Source organism: Triturus cristatus, chromosome 3_1, assembly GCF_964204655.1.
Source record: "Triturus cristatus chromosome 3_1, aTriCri1.1, whole genome shotgun sequence".
In the NCBI taxonomy this organism is placed as follows: domain Eukaryota; kingdom Metazoa; phylum Chordata; class Amphibia; order Caudata; family Salamandridae; genus Triturus; species Triturus cristatus.
Window position 1 is genome coordinate 1,061,407,870 of NC_140583.1, and position 16,350 is coordinate 1,061,424,219.

At 43.7% G+C, this 16,350-nt stretch overlaps 1 protein-coding gene across 2 annotated transcripts in view; it reads right to left on the bottom strand.

Moving 5' to 3' along the window:
• The window catches only part of TREH (trehalase), a 281,145-nt gene that overhangs the window by 94,083 nt on the left and 170,712 nt on the right, over positions 1-16,350 (bottom strand). For both annotated transcript variants that reach the window (XM_085645871.1, XM_085645870.1), the window contains exon 5: positions 14,452-14,539. In XM_085645871.1, coding sequence (XP_085501997.1) covers positions 14,452-14,539 — 88 coding nt within the window. The remainder of the gene's footprint in view (positions 1-14,451; positions 14,540-16,350) is intronic.

Consider the following 16,350-nt stretch of genomic DNA (forward strand, 5'->3'; position numbering starts at 1 on the left):
CTTCCCACATGCTGGTCATGTGGAGAAACCCAGGATCCTTACTATGTGTTTACTGAGTGGTCTGATTCCTCCTTTAGTGGACAGCAACACCTGGTGTTTGCCTCAGTGCATACACTTTGTTTTGGCACCTCCTCCTTGAGCGTTCTTCCGAGTGCTCTGAAGCAAGTACAGAATGAAGACTGGGCTAGTCAGGCCCTGGATTTGGGGATGAAATTATTGGGTGTCTTTCCCGTTGTCTTTGAAATGATTCTTTCGAATATTAAGGGAGAAGCAGTTTGCTTACGGGTTTGCCAACGCCTTGCGGCGGAGGCTGACATTGATCAGGAGTGTGTGTTGCCGCTTAATATTGCTGATGTTTATACATCGTTAGGTCGCAATAATTTAGTAGTCAGACCATCTTCCCAGTCTCATGGTAAGCCCCCTCCTGACAAGGAGGGATGTCCGATCTTTCCAAAGGAGACGCAGAATAAATATAAGCAGCAACAGAAGCCTCGGTCTCGTGCTGGTTCCCCACCACCTGACGCTGCTGAATGTAAATATGATTTACATGATCGCTCTAAAATTAAAAAATCCTGAGAGGTTCAAGGTTCCTGAACCTTGTTCTCCTCATTCCTTTCAGGAGTCATCGGATCAACAATTTGGTGGAGGGGGGCGACAGTATCACAGACAAGGCGAGTCCACGCAACAAAAGCGAGACCTTCCGCGCCAGTTTGACGTGAAAGTCAAACAGGAGGAACCACCCCCATATCGTGCCCCGTTTCAGAAGAAAAAGGTTGCCGCCTTGACAGTGAAATATGCCCCAGATGGTGAGAACCCTCCTCATATACAGGAGTTGGGCAGTGACTCTCCTAGACAGCATGGCGGAAGTTACCGTAGTGCGGCAGACACTCCGCCAGTTTCTGGAGGCAAAAGCAACAGACACATTTATTACTGTTGACACCTGCGTAGCTCCCCCAGATAGACTTTATCATGTAGACCTTCAGATTGAAGGTGATATTATATGCACTATAAATGCAGTTTTTTGAGACAATCTGATGTCATCCTATGACATTTTACTGGCAGAGTTTGATTGGCCTCCCCTTTTGTCCTCGCTTGTCCTCGAGGCAAGAAGGTAATTATTCTTTCCTTTCTGCAGTATATCCCAGATGAGACTACGCATGCCTTCAGAGTGGGCTCTTGCCTTAGCTCCTGCTTTATATCGCAATCAGGCCAGTTGGGATAAGGGTTCTCCTTTGCATGTTATTCCAATACGTTCTACTCCTCACTCCCAGCCTCAATATCCCATTAAACCGGATGCTAAGGCATCCTTTAATGACATTCTCACTCAATTGGAATATCAGGGTGTATGGAGCCCTGTGTCTCTTCTATGACTAATCCTCTTTATTCCGATATTGAAATTGGACGGTTCGTATAGCATCGTTTTAGATTACAGACACTTGAATAGTCATTTCAGTACCTTTGACGTACAGAGCATGCATAGTAAAGCATTCATCAATAATACTATTCGTAAAAAACTTGAAATACTTTAGATATTTCAAATGGCGTTTTCAGCCACAATTTGGCTGTGGAGAGCCGGGACTTGACCGCAGTCAGCGCTCTCGGCAGTCAGAGGCACTATGCGAGATAGACTGTGGGGTATGAGAATAGCCCCAGAGATTTTGGGGTAGGTATATTGTCCATTTTAAATTAAATGGACTAAGGGTGGGCGTAGTTCGCGAAGTAGCACTTCGCGAAGCTACGCAAAGTGAAGTTTGCACTACGCTAGCTACGCGTAGCACTTCGCGAACTGCGTAGTAACATGTTCGCACTGTGCAAGATGTTGTTTTCAATGATTGCACAGTGCGGACAAGCAACCAGCACTGTGCAATCATTGAAAATGGCATCTTGCACAGTGCGAGCTGTAGTTTTCTGCTGCTCGAGTAGATTTTTACTCGAGCGGCAGCTTTCTCAACGCGAACCTGACCTCCTCGCGTTGGGAATCTCGCCGGGAGGTTTATTTTCCATGCTCGCGATCGCCAACTTGATGTTGCTGATCGCGAACAAGGAAAAAATGACCGCAACACTACGCTACGCGTGTTCGCACTGTGCTACGTGCAGTTCGCGTAGTGCGAAGTAGCGCGAACTTCGCAAACTACGCGAGCGTAGCGTAGTGCTTCGCCCAGGCTTAAAATGGACCCTGATGCATTTTTGTATGTTAATGACATATCTTGCGCGGATGAATCACATTATCACACATTTTGCCGCTTTAGGTTACAAATTCAATTTTGCAAAATCGCATATTTGGCCGTTCTTTTTCTTGGTTATGAATTGACCAATGAGGGTAGGGGGTTTGCACCACACTTTTTGGAGAAATGTGCTCAATTGCAGCATCCATCTACGCTCAAGAAATTGCAATCTTTGTTGGGTTTCTTGAATTTCGTCAGGACTTACATTCCTGATCATGCTCAGTGTATCAAGCTGCTTTACACTTTGATACATCCTTCTTTTTGTTCTTTTTTGTGCTTTTGGAACACATTTTTGTTGTCTCAACGGTGCCTGCATTAGAGGCAGTCACAAAGGCTAGTGTGCCAAACTCTAAAGCTCTACATCCTAGTTGGCTATGTCCTTGACATTGGCTGATGTCAACTTTGTGTTTGATCCTTGTTTACAAACACAAGAATTTCTTCACTATGAACATGTTCATCCTCTCCCTTCTTCAGTTCTTCCTCTTGATCAGTACAAATGCATCATTTACACCGATGGTTCCGCTCATCCAGCCATTGGTTCTCAACAGTCTTATTCTGCAGCCTGTGCTACTGTAGTAGGTACAATAGTAGATGGACCTTTCTGATCTTCTTTGGTTCATGTGCAGTCGCTTGGGGACTGCACAGTAGATTTGTCCGAGTTCTGAGCTCTAGTCTTAGCTCTTGAACTTGCTGATCCTGAGTTGGCCACACTTATTATTTGAGACTCTTTTCACTGTGTACAGTGTTTTAATGACATTTTCTTTTTAACAAAATGATTTTCGGAATTCTAAATGTAGCACAAAGAAGCATTAAATTGCTTTGGGTCAGAGTGGCCACTCTTAAAGACCATTTGCCACTTACACATGTTATCCGTACATTAGGACATCATCATGCGGGAGCGCATGCTGTTGGCAACTCTATGGCTGATGAAGCAGCCAAATCTGCAGTAGCCACAGTTAAAGTAGCAGCTATTACAAGGTCTATGAATAAAATTGACGATGATATTTTGGCGGCTATTGCCGCTATGAGGGAGGGTACTCCGTTTCCCCAGGGTTTCCCTTCATGTTATACTTATCAGATGACTACTGACAAAGTACCCTTTGTAACTATTCCTGCTGTTGGTGATCACTTGACTCCCAACGATGAGCACAGACTTTCGCTCATTGTTGCCGCCCAAGAAGGCAAGGCTTCTGCTCATGCAGGGGTGTGGGCTACAGTTTCTCTTTTACAGAAACACTATTGGTGGCGCAGTTTATACCAGCAGACTCACAAATATGTGCTTTCATGTGACATTTGTCACCAAATCAAGCATTCTACTGGGTCGCGCCTGCCACAGACTCATCTCTTCATTTCTAACCATCCATTTGGGTGTATATATCTTGATCATTTTGGTCCATTAATATCCGATAATGCTTTCAAATATATTTTGGTTGCAGTGGATTCATGCACTGGGTTCCTCTGGATTTGGCCGCAGAGCTTTGCTGACACTCCTACTGTTGTAAAAGATTTGCATGTCTTTGTTGGGACTTATGCCTCTGGCACCTTTGATTCAGACCAAGGTCAAGCTTTTGCCTCTAAGACTTACCGTGATATGATGAAGTCCATAAGGGTGCAGGTGCACTTTTCGTCTCCATATAGGTCCAAGGGCAATTCTGTTGTGGAGCGGATGTACCGTGACTTAAAGCAGTCTTTAACAGCAAGGGTATTAGGTACGGGATGTTACAACTTGTACGTGCCCTTTCTTCTGATTCTCCGCGGCTGCCAAGATGGGAGATCGAGTCTTCAGTTGACCAGCATTGTCTTCAGTTCTCTCCCCACCACCTGCGCGGATTTGTGTTTTCATCGCTTGGTTAACATGCACTTATCTGGTACCGCCTTGGACATGTATCTGGATCGTGATTTCCATGGTGTTCCTTTTCATGTGGATTGGATTTGTGACTGTGTTTTTTCTTTTGATTATTGGCCACTACCTCCCAAAATGCTCTGCAGTGGAACTGGTCGACGGGGTATTGGCCCCACATTCTTCCTCGCATAAAATGAAGAGAGACCAAGCCCTTGTTAACATTTCAACGGTTCCAATCGCTGATGGCATTGTATAGGATAAAGTGCCGTTCGATGTATATGGTCCTACGGAGACCTTACAGACACCATATGTCTTCCATGTCTTCCCGGGTGATGTTGTTATACCTGGGTTACATTCAGATGATTGGGATGTTAATGCTGTGAATTCTTTGTTTTCCGAATTGCAATTTTACACTGTCTTTGATATGGAAGATTTATATTTGTATTCAGCTATGCTGATTTATGTTGTTACCAATATTATGGACATCATTTTCTTTATAGAACTAGCGGACAGCGTCCACCTTTTAACTGTACACAATGGGAGCATTGCCCTACTTCATCTAAGAGAAGTTCTAATACACAAAGACGGATGTATACATATTTTACCGGTTATAACCTTTCTGACCCAGCCTCATATTATTTCATATTGAATCCTACTTCTACATATAGTACCTAAACTAAGTTAGTTTACTCCTCGTATTTATTGCGGACTTGACTCTGAAAGATTATGATTATTGGAAAGATATTGTTGAGTTGAAATTAGTATGGGGCACTAAATTCTGGCAAGTGCCAGATACTGAGTGTTTGCACCATGCTTGTCTGACACCAACTCAAATAATATTTCTTACTCAAACGACCTTGCAAACTACTTGTCTGAGAGTAGCTAGAATTATAAATTTGAATACTCCCACTATACCGTCCTGGCCCATTATGAGACATGGCAGATATATACCAATTATACTGAAGATCACCTAAATTATGGCCACGGACACGAATGCTTGTCATTCTCGTTTCATGAATACTACTCTAGGGTTTACACTAAATAGACCCGATCCACGCTACCCACATTCCCCCGATTCCCATATGGTCACCACTTATCTGGTTGGTAAATTGTATCAACAATGGTTGGAACATTCCACGCTGTCTTCTGTAAAACAACATCTTTCCCTTTTATTGGGAGACATTGACCTTGCAGACTTCCTTTTGGGTCTAAAGTCCCCTCATGCTAAACGTTTTGTTCATGCAGCCTACAATGAATTTTGGAAATTGTCACAACTGGAAGCTGCTGTGCGCTTACACCAAATAGATCAGGACAATTTGGATAAAGTTCTTGCCATTGTTGACAACAGTATTAACATGTTGTCATCTCATATATATACTTTAGACAACATTGTATCTTCGGTTATAGATATTGTTCAAAATGAAGTGTCTACATTGTATCAAGGTCAGAATCAACTTTTATCCGTTATGCAATTTGGGTGGACACTCCAAACACATAAAAACAGGAGGGTTCCATGGGATTACCTGAATGCGACTGCATTGTTTTTACCTTCTAATTTGAAGAACAAACAAAAATAAATGGCCATGAAGGACTCTAAATAAACTTTGCTACATATTGAAAAGCTTGAACAATTACCATTCACTGTAGCTGAGACAGTTTCTGCTGTATGGTTAATAGATGGGGTTATTTCATTACCCATCTTGCTGTTTCAATTTTCTGCTTGCATGAAACATTACCCCGTAGGTAGATATGAACCGCCTGGCAGCAGTTGCATACATGAGCTATGGTCCTTGCCATTTACATGTTGAGAAAGAGCTTTTTCTTACAGAGAAGAATTGTGATTCTACTGTCAGACATTCCCTCATGTGTCAGCAAGTAAAACTTCAAGGCACAAGCAATGTTTCTGCCCCTAATTTGGCTTGTTTTCTAAAAGGCACACCTGTTCCCACTATTATTCCAACTCTCACATTACTCTCCAATGGCAGTGATCTCATCCTTAATAATCAGAACTGCTGCGGTTTGCGGACAGGCATCCCGTAGATAGTAATGGTTTCCCAACGTCCTGTTTCCTCCTCCACATAGTACACTGTGGCCTTCCATTCCAACTTTGAAAACAGACTTCAATAAGCTAAGCAGACTCAAAGCACAATTGTTTCACCAAGACGTGGCTCTCAAGTCAGCTCGTGAGACACTGGAATTACAGGTGGCGAGAACGTCCTGTGAAATGCAATCACTGTTGAGAACGAATCTCTCCCTACTTTTTGGGAAATTAATACACCAAATATTTAATGCGTCTGATACGGCATGCCTAGCACATTTTTCTAAACTTGTGGGATCCGGCCTCATGGTTTCTTTTCAGGCTATTTTTGGAGTAATCCCTGCCTTTATTCATTCTATTTTTTTCAGTGTATTTGGTGGGTTCCCTCTGCTGCTCCTCCTGGTTTGTGTCGTTCTTGTTCTGCTACTACTTTTCCGCAATGGCTGCTCGATCTATGGTTCTAGCAGGCAGGTGTACCGTGAGCGAATGCAACATCTCTTTGGTTAGATTCCATTAGAGGCTCTTGATGTAGATTTTTAGCTAACCTTCCATTATGCATACTTCACCTGTGTGCAGCCTGTGTTTTACTGCATCCAGTGCCCCTTTGGGTGGGCCCTGGACATCTGCCTGACTACACCGTCACACACTGCCCTGGATTTTGAACTGTTGATGGGTCTGTTGATGTCCAATAACCAGGTCTGTTCCTTGGGTATGCGGCTTGTGTACAATCCATCGTTGGGGCCACCAGCCGGAGCGAGTCCCTGTGCACGTGCACAGCGCCTCCTAGATCTCAGGTTCATTGAGGTTCACCGGGGATGCTTCTATTGACAACTGGATGTGAGGAGCAAGTCTGTTTGTTTGAATTGCTCAATTGGATAGCAACACTTTTTACTTTGGAAGGTTCAGATGGATTATTAGAGCTGATGGTGTTCCATTTGGCAACCAACATATTGGGCCCTGAAGATACACTTTGATCGGAAATATTTTTGTCTACAAAAATTTGTTATTTCCTTTCTTTCTTTCAACCAAAGTTTGCATTTGACACTCGCCAGAGATGCTTTGTTTCTGCCTACCTCTTCCACTTCTGTGGCGTCCAGACCATGGGGAGGGTGTCACATGGCCCATATGGGCATTGTTGTCTTCACTATGTTAGCATGAGCACGTTGTAGACTATCTCTCAGTGGCGGACGGTTTTAATGGGCGAAAGGGACGTTGCCCTACTAGCATCCGGGAGAAGAGAGAGAATGTACACCATGTGGAGAAGCTTTAAATTAAGCGCTCACTGCTTTGTGCACATTCAAGGTTTTTTTTTCCAAAGAAAGGGGTGAGGTCAGGGGTGAGGTCAGAGAGGAGTCCTCCTGCACATGTGCTGGCTGGGGGGCGAGGGCTATAGCTCGCCCTCGAGGCATACACAAGGCGAGTGATGTTAGCTTGATGGGAGTGGCCGGAGGAAGCGGCAATGATTAACTTTTAAATGGAGCGCTTATGCTGTAGCCCAGGAGGCCTTTTCAGCAGAGTGCCACTGAACTAAATGGTAAGGGGCAGGGCTGGCCTACATCGACAAAGTGAAGTGGGTGGCAACAACTGAAGCACTTCCTTCATGTTTGCACCACTGTTTAAGCCTCCTGATTGGACAATGGAAGCTGGGGGAGTGGGCTGTGGAAGAGTTTGTCTACGCAGCTCAGATTTCATTTCTGTGATAATCAGCACGCAGCAGGTGTTCGTGTTGGCTGTTTATCATTCAGGAGGGAAATCAGCACTGGCACACAAAGTATATACTGCAGTCACAGCGGAAGGCTCGGGTGAGAACACTTCTGTTTTATTATGCAACTACGTACACCTATGCTATCTTTGTCATCTCTTCACAAGTGTCTGTTATTACAGAAGAATGGTGCAAAGTGCCACAGGGTGTAAAACTGTGCACAAGCAGCAGGCACTTCTGTAATGTGAGTACTTAGTATATTGATGACATCAGAGGAAGTGTAGTCACCTGATCTTTGATATTCACTTTACAGCAACTGCCTGTGTAGAGCGACCGCTCAACCTGACGTGCAATTGAGAATTACAGCTGTGCAACAGGAAGCGGACAGATGGCCGCTGTACTGAACAGTCTCTGGTGGTGTGCGGCAATGCAAAAGGGAGCACCCTGCCATCAGAATAGGCCGGACTGTACCTTGCATGTTATGCTTTTGCTGTAGTGTTGCACTTAAAATAAAATGGTGCGGAGCGAGACTCCGGAATTCAGGTATGGGATGCATCGTATTTCTCACCCATATTCAAATAGTGCGTCATGCTTCTTTACCTGTGGGTGCACAAATGATGCACTGATCTATTTTAATGCAGATCGAAACTCATTAAGAACGCTACTTGGTATTGAGACTTTTCCTAATAAATAGTACAGCAGCTCCTTTATAAAAGAGTCATTTGAAAATAACTCCTTTACTGAATGTCATTTTTACTCTATTTACTGCGAGCAGGGACAGATATTATGGCATTTATACCCACATCCAAACAGGTAGAGGAAACATATTGGCAGTGGGAAATTGTTGTGACATTGGATTGGTTGGGATAACTAATCACGTGATTGGATGTGGACATGATTGACTGTTCATCCTTGCAGTGGCCTCAGATATAGATGGCAGCTCCACCTGTCCATGCCGTAAAATAAGTCTCTGTCACAAGGCTTGTGTGAAGAACCTGCACTAACTAAACTTACAGAGCATCAGGAGGGAGATCACATACTCACTAGGTGCCTCCTTAACCCGGTCTTCTGTCCGAAATTATAATAGTGGGCATGGCTAAAGCTGTAACACTTGTGATCATAATGAGTCTAAAACAGATTTGTTTTCCTAGTGTCTTTATTTTCATTTTAGTATGGTGTAAAAACAAACCATTTTGCAATGAAAAAAGTATTCAGCATGAGCCCGCGCAGTAAAGCAGATGATTTGTTAATAACAGCTGTTGTCACGTGCAACTGAATCATTACACAATTTAATTTAATTTAATTGACACATAGTTGCAGTCTCTGCCCAGATCATTCACGGGACAACACTCATTCCCAGCTTTTACTCACACCACTTTCACATTTCACCAGCCGCCACTGCTGTCTTCTGCTTTGGGCACATTACTACACAATCCTATTTTGCGAGACATGCGGAATCTTTCACATAGAACATGGTGTTGTTTTTGCACTCTGTTCGTTCCTGGGATTTAGTCTGAACATTGTAGACAAGGTAGAACAACAATGCCCCTTGTTATTCTGTTCTGGTCAGGCCCTAGCACCCTGACAGAACATGTAGATGCAGCTGTTGTTTGGGAACATATGCTTTGCTCATATGGGAATACACAAATAGGTGGCACACACTTAGAGAGGGATCTTTCCAGGGAGAAGGGCGTGACAGCACCTGCGATGTAGATCTTCAGTCTATAACTGAACAAAAAGATGTGTGTTGCAACCGCAATTTCGGAGAGGGTCAGGAGTGTTGTGTTCTAGGGTGTCTAATCACTTCTTCCTCTATGAGTGAGTAGGAGGGCAAGTGAGACACTATAGCTAGTCGGTCCCGGGCTCATGGGTACTAAGGTGGTAGGATAATAAATCAGTCCCTGCCTACTAAGGTCCCATAATCCCAAGAATAGTTCTGTGATTTCGCAGAATCCCTACAACATTATCAAAAGCATACATTGCTAACTCTTCATGCTCTGCAGAGTTTTGATCATCCGATAAAAAGACTATTGTATGAAAATGAAGAAAGCCTTGGTAATAGAAGTAGACTTTGGAAACACGGAGAGAGATTATGTGTCCAAACCTAAAAGGTCAGGGGAAGACCTCATGAGAAATGCTACAATCAAATCATGGCCGGCATTAGTGCTGGTGGAGCCCAGTGCAACAATCTGCTTTGGTGCCCGCCCACGACCTCCTCTTTGGAGTCGCTCACTACCACAGGGCAAAAGTGCTCTTTACCTCTACATAGCCTCTCTCTCACATACATTCAATTTATTTTACAGAGCTTGTAAATGTTAGCTTTACTAATCCACTCAGATATCCACATAAAATAAAGATCTGTTCTTTGCAGCAGGCATATTAACCCTGTGTGCTAATTTTACTGCGAGTCAAAACTGTCACTGGACTAAACTCTGATCTCTCTCTCTAGCAGGAACATTAATCACAAAAGTTAGCTTGCCACTTGTATTGCTGCCTGAAAGCTGGATGCACAAGGAGCAGCAGGTGCTTTTAAATCCTAAGTTATTGCTAAAAACAGCAACCCCCCCGAGGTCAGTGCCCCACTCCATGTCAACGTCCAGTGCGGCCGCACCGCCCTAAAGCCAGCCCTGAATCTAATAATGGTCAACGTAAAAACCCTGTGTTGGCTTCCACTAGATGGCAGAATAAAACTCAAGGTAATCTGCACCATGGCAAGGTCTGCAGGCAGAGAGCAAAGGCTCAGGATTTCCACAATGCCTTACGAGTCGACCAAGAATCCCGTCCCAAGCAGCAAAACACAAGCCCAAAACGCAAGCACAAGACTCTGGAAATTTGTAAAAGAGATTCTAACCCCCTTGAAAATTAATTCAACTTGACTGTACTGGCAAGAGATGAAGGATGGATTAAGAACCTGCTGTTCTTCAGGTTTGAACATAGACAACGCCACACTTTTAACATGAACCTTATTCGCTCCAAACTAAACACTTTAATTTCTCCAAGAAGCCACACGGCAAATTTAATATAGGACAGAGACATCTCAATGACATTCACTAGCATGTTTGTCGCTCAAACAGGTGCAAAGTACTAAACCGCCCCCATGTTCCTGTACAAAATCAAGCACTTGTGGGTAACTACAATACCACATACTAGCTCTGTATAAAACACTGTAATAAAATGCAGCTTCAAAAACTGTCAAAATGTAGTTGAAAGTGAGGGAGCAAAATATATAAAGTATCTTGTGACAATTAACTAGAACAATTTAAAAATTGAGGGAAGTGACTACATTATACTGAAGATAACCCCATCTTGTCATAGTTTTTACTCCTGAAGCAAAATTCAAATATAATCAAAGATAACTTTATTGTTGATCTAAGCTCTTGGAGACAACAATGTGTTTAGTATGAGTTAAATAAACAGATCTGATATAGTTATACTAATAAATGCACCTGCATAATGATGTTTGTTCTTGCAAAAGTCTTGGCACAGTTCACAAGGGAACCGCTCAGGGAGACCCAGCACGGGTTGCTCCTGGTTTCACACTCTCTAGTGGTCAACTTTCTCCGGGTGCTCCCAATGTTGCACTTCTCCTCCAGCACAGTCTAGCTTCCTGCAGAGCCAGACACACTCCTACCCTCTTTCAGCTAGCAGCTATGCTTCCAGGCACTTTTAGGCAGACTCTCGGCTCCTCTATAGAAAGTGCTGACTTTAGGAGATGTCCCTCCATCTCTGTGAGACTGGCTGTCTGGCAGACACCAACCCAGCTCACAGAGCAGCACTCTTTGAGTAATCTTTGGAGCATTTCCTTTCTTGGTCAAGAAGAACTTGGAACTGAAACAAATTGGAGTGGTTTAAATCTCACTTCAATCTTAATTTTCCAGACAGAGGATGTGAATTCACTGTTCACAGATGAAGAACAAATTTGGGTTGGTTCTCTTCCAAATGTAATTTTCTCGCTGTTCCTCAGCCTTTGAGCAAAGGGATGGCTCTCACAGTAGCTGGATTCAGGCAGAAGTATCCAAAACATAAGCACAATGAAATGGGAGATCTGCAAGTGGCTGGGATCAGTCTTTATGAGGTAGCAATAGGAGACAGACCTATACATGTCCTCACCTTAAACAACAGAAACAACAGCCACACCCCTCATCCCATCATCTACCGAAAGGTATCCACCAGGAAGAGCTAATCATCAGGGCTTTGCTAATAAGGCCCTCAATTCGTTTTAAAGGAGAATCACATGGTTCCAAGGGCTCAAATAAGTGGGGGTGGACCACACTCTCCCCTACACAGAGAAAAAGGCATAGTCACACAAAAGATTCACAAAGCACAGTAGGTTGCCACCTCCACATTATGTGTCTGACCATGAACATAACTAGCCAACTAAGAAGGTATGTTTTGTGGGCCCCTCAATGTCAAAGAAAAGGTTTTGGAGCTCACATTACCAGGTGCAAGCCTAGTCTACTGTGTAAATGCTAGATTAACATAATACTAGGGCTAAACAAAAAGTCAGGACACCAGAAGTTTTACATGCATTCAGGCACAAATGGCATGGACACAAACGTTTATAATGCAGGGGACATGCCTGTCCCAACGCAATTGCCAATTGTTTTCATAAATCCAGAAAATTCAAAGCCCTTATGTATAAAAATGGGGTTAGCTGTGGATTGGAGGGTTACCAAAGATAAAGTCAGAATGGAGAGATTGCATTCTTATAGATAATGGCAGAGTGGACGAAGAAGTGCTTAGCACACACCGACAGTGTCTTGGTACTACTATTCAAAATTGAAATTTAGAATTAAAACACTCAGAAAATCAACACTATTTTGAGCACACTGATATGGCCTCAACACAACTAAATAGGAACACATTTAGAAATTAATACACTCACTGAGGCTCAACTCATGAGCACACACAACAGGAGCTAGGAATAAACAGCAGGGCGGGGGGAACCCATAATTGTTCTGTTCTGCCTCTCTCCCATCATGGTATGAGGGTCATAACAATTGTGTGACTATTACTGAAGTTATCTGGAAGCCAGAGCACTACTTTAAAATGTAAGACAACTTTCTAATATGACAGTCATGTAAAGACAATGGACATTTAGATGGGATTGGCGTTACAGAGGAGCCCTCATAACAACAAAAGACAGTGCATAATTTTCACTTGACACTTCACTTTACCATATGTATTGCCAGACCCAAGATTACCATTTAGGTGCAGTTGGGTTGGAAGGGGATTCTTCTAACTCTGTCTACTATCCTCCAGTGTTGACAGCGTACCTGCATATTTACAATGTGGTTATTATACAGAGCTCAACCCAACCGAATACAAGGAGAAAGCGAACGAAAAGGAGACAAAGAGGAATGTGGCAGACATAGGTCAGGTAGGAAAAGGGACTTTGAGGGACAAAATAAAAAACAAAGGGCATAAACAGGGAATGGTGAATGATAAAATAATAAGGGGCAGGTGCATGGCTAGAGGGAATAGACAGTATAACAATTTGATTAAGGGAATTAGAGTAAAATGAGGGATTGAGAATTACATGGGATGTGATAGACATCCACTGAGTGAAGGGAGAAAAACAGGGAAGAGGAAAAGGCACCTACAAGAAGGAGGGTAAGGGATGGAGGGAATACACACGTAGTAGTGAACAAAGGTTAGTAAGAAGGGAGAACAAGCAACTGAGAGACTGCCAAAGATAGACATCACAGAGGTCCATCAAGCTTTCATGGGATGCAGTTCAATGGACATTCAAAGGCAGTTTCCCATTCCTCACTCAGTTATAGATTATAGTGATTAGCTAGTGAGTTTACTTGCAGTGCTGCTCACACTGTTACAATAACAACCTCTCAGTGCTTGCTTAAGGTCATATGTTATGAGAAGTTCTTGATTGATGATGCAGACGTCCTTCACAGACAGGCAGGTTTCCTCATACTCCTCACTCTATCCATGCAGGGCCGGCTTTAGTGCTGGTGGCGCCCAGTGCGAGAATCGTTTCTGGTGCCCACACACCACATGAACGCCTCCTCGGATTCTCTCACTACGACCGGGCATAAGTGCCCCTCATCTCTCCAATCATAATTTTTTGCTAAACAGAGCACCCAACCCTGACGTTGGCGCCCCCTCCACAGGTCAGCGCCCAGTGCGGCCGCACCAGTCGCACTGCCCTAAAGCCGTCCCTGTATCCATGCACCCCAATTTGGCTCGTGTTGGTGTTAGACTGCAGAACAGCAGGAATGAGACACAGCGGGACATAACATACAGTACTTTTGAGAGGTCCCTGGATGAACAGGAATGTCCATGAAATGACCATGGTCAAATGTTGACGTTATTTTGGTGAGGCTAAATTGACTAACGCATCACTATACATCCAAGTTAATTGTGGCATCATAATGCTGATCTGGAGGACCAACCAAAAGTTACCCATCACATGGCACAGATGAGCTGGACAGGTGGGATTACTTATACAACACTTGCAAATAAGGATTAGCCTCAGTTAGTGGGTCTTGGGGCGCTGAAGAAACACTACTCAGGTAGGATGCCCCACGCAACATTTACCCATTCTGCCCACCCACTTCTACAGACCCTAGGTTTGCTTCAAACATGCTATGTAACAGATGCCAAAAGTTAAGCCACGCCCCCGTACCTTTCTCCCAAGACGTTTCCACAGCAAGTGTAGCTTGGCAGCCCAGCTTCGCAAATTTCCATCTGAAATCTTGGATAGTATTTTTGGACTGGAAGAAACAAACAAAAGACAATGATGCAAAGCAGCACTCTATGAAGAATGGCTCTATAATAGAGCACAGAAGCTACCTGAAGAATCTAAAAACATTTCAGCACAAGACATTTGGAAGATCTAAAACAATGTAACATAATCTATTGGACGGATCTAGAAACATTTCAGCAACCCTGAGCTCTCATCATCATTATATACATAGTTGATTTGTGATATTCTTACTTAAATCGCCGCTAATCGAGCCTACATAGGGTGTTTGCAACCAAGACCATCCAAAGACTTGCTCAAACTGTATCTTTCGCCGGGCAGCGAGCCTCACATCAATCAGGACCTTAACCTGGTTATTGCTTGTGTAGTTCATTTTCCCTCAGAATTCTATTCTACTTGACCTGTGCGCCTACAATGGTGGTTGGGCACATTTGCCATAAGTGTCCTGAGATTCATCCTACTATGACTCTGCAAACTGGGACAAGTACACCACTTCCACACTTGACTCTGAGGGTAGGGATTGGGAGCAGTCAAAGGTGCCTCACCGAGAGGGTGTAAGGAGCAAGTAATCTGAATTCAACAGTCAAACAACAAACTCCATAACATACCTTCCAGAACAGTGTTTATTTTTAATTAAAAAGAAAAAACTTTCATTTTACAGCAAAACAAAATACTACGCACTAGTAAAGTGCTTTTACTCTGAACAGTGCTCCCCACCCCCTCTGCGAGTGTTAAGTTCCCAATGTCTATAGTATTAGGCAAAGCTATGGGTACAGGCAATGATTAGGCCCACTATTAATTTCCCCAATGATTAGTTCATAGGTCAGTTCAATAGCTTCTATACTCAGAGCTCATACGAGCAAAGGTTAGCATTCTAGCAGCAGGATTCACCTTTGTGTGGATTGGGCACAGCCTCTCAGTGCTTAAGAGTCAAGCGGCTTGTTACTTGCTCAACTGTGTTCTGGACCAGTGGTGCTGGTCAGCAACTTTGTACTCTCTAGTTACGTGTCAGCAAATGGGAATTATGGATGGAAATTGCATTCTTCTCTTGGCCCTCTGTGTTCAGTAGAGCATTAGGCTTGATTAGCAGGTGCCCATCTTTGGATATTGTGTCCTCCAGGCCAATCCAGGCAGGAGCTTGTCTTCCGTAATTGTGGTCTCTGAGTCAGTGCATGCAGTTCCTCTCAGACGGACATCTCAGGCAGGCAGCGGTAACATTACATCTAAGGGGCTGTGGTGGGAATGCCAGGCAGGACAATGACATTCTGTTGGATTATTTCTCCATCCAGCTCACTACAGAACTGCCCAGGAAGACCAGGGGATACCTTAAGATTCTGGTCAACACCGCTTCTCTCCCTGAAGGAAGTTGGCTACATCGGGTGTTTCACACACCAGAAATAAGCAGAGTTTCTCCTAATGGACAATCTCATCTCCTGCAGGGCCAGAAACTCTCCTTCTCTCACTGAGCAGACGAAGCAGGCAGGCTTCTAGGCTTTAGTAAAACCATCTGCTAATTCATTCAAGCTGCAGCCTTCAGGTTATGTTCCTTCACCCCAGGTGTCTGTTGTGCAGACACCAGTACTAGTCATACAGCCACTCATCAAGTTCTCTACTGAGCTCACTCTTCTGGTCAAGAATAACTTGAAATTGGAGCAAAGTAGGGTGATTGGGATCCCACTTTTAAACTAATTTTCCAGATGGGATTTTGAGCCACTGCCAAAACTGTCGTTGTCTGTCAGCTTTCAAATGACATTTTCTGGCATTTTCTGACTGCTCCTCAGATACATCCTTTGTGCAAGGTGCTGGCTTCCACAGCAGATA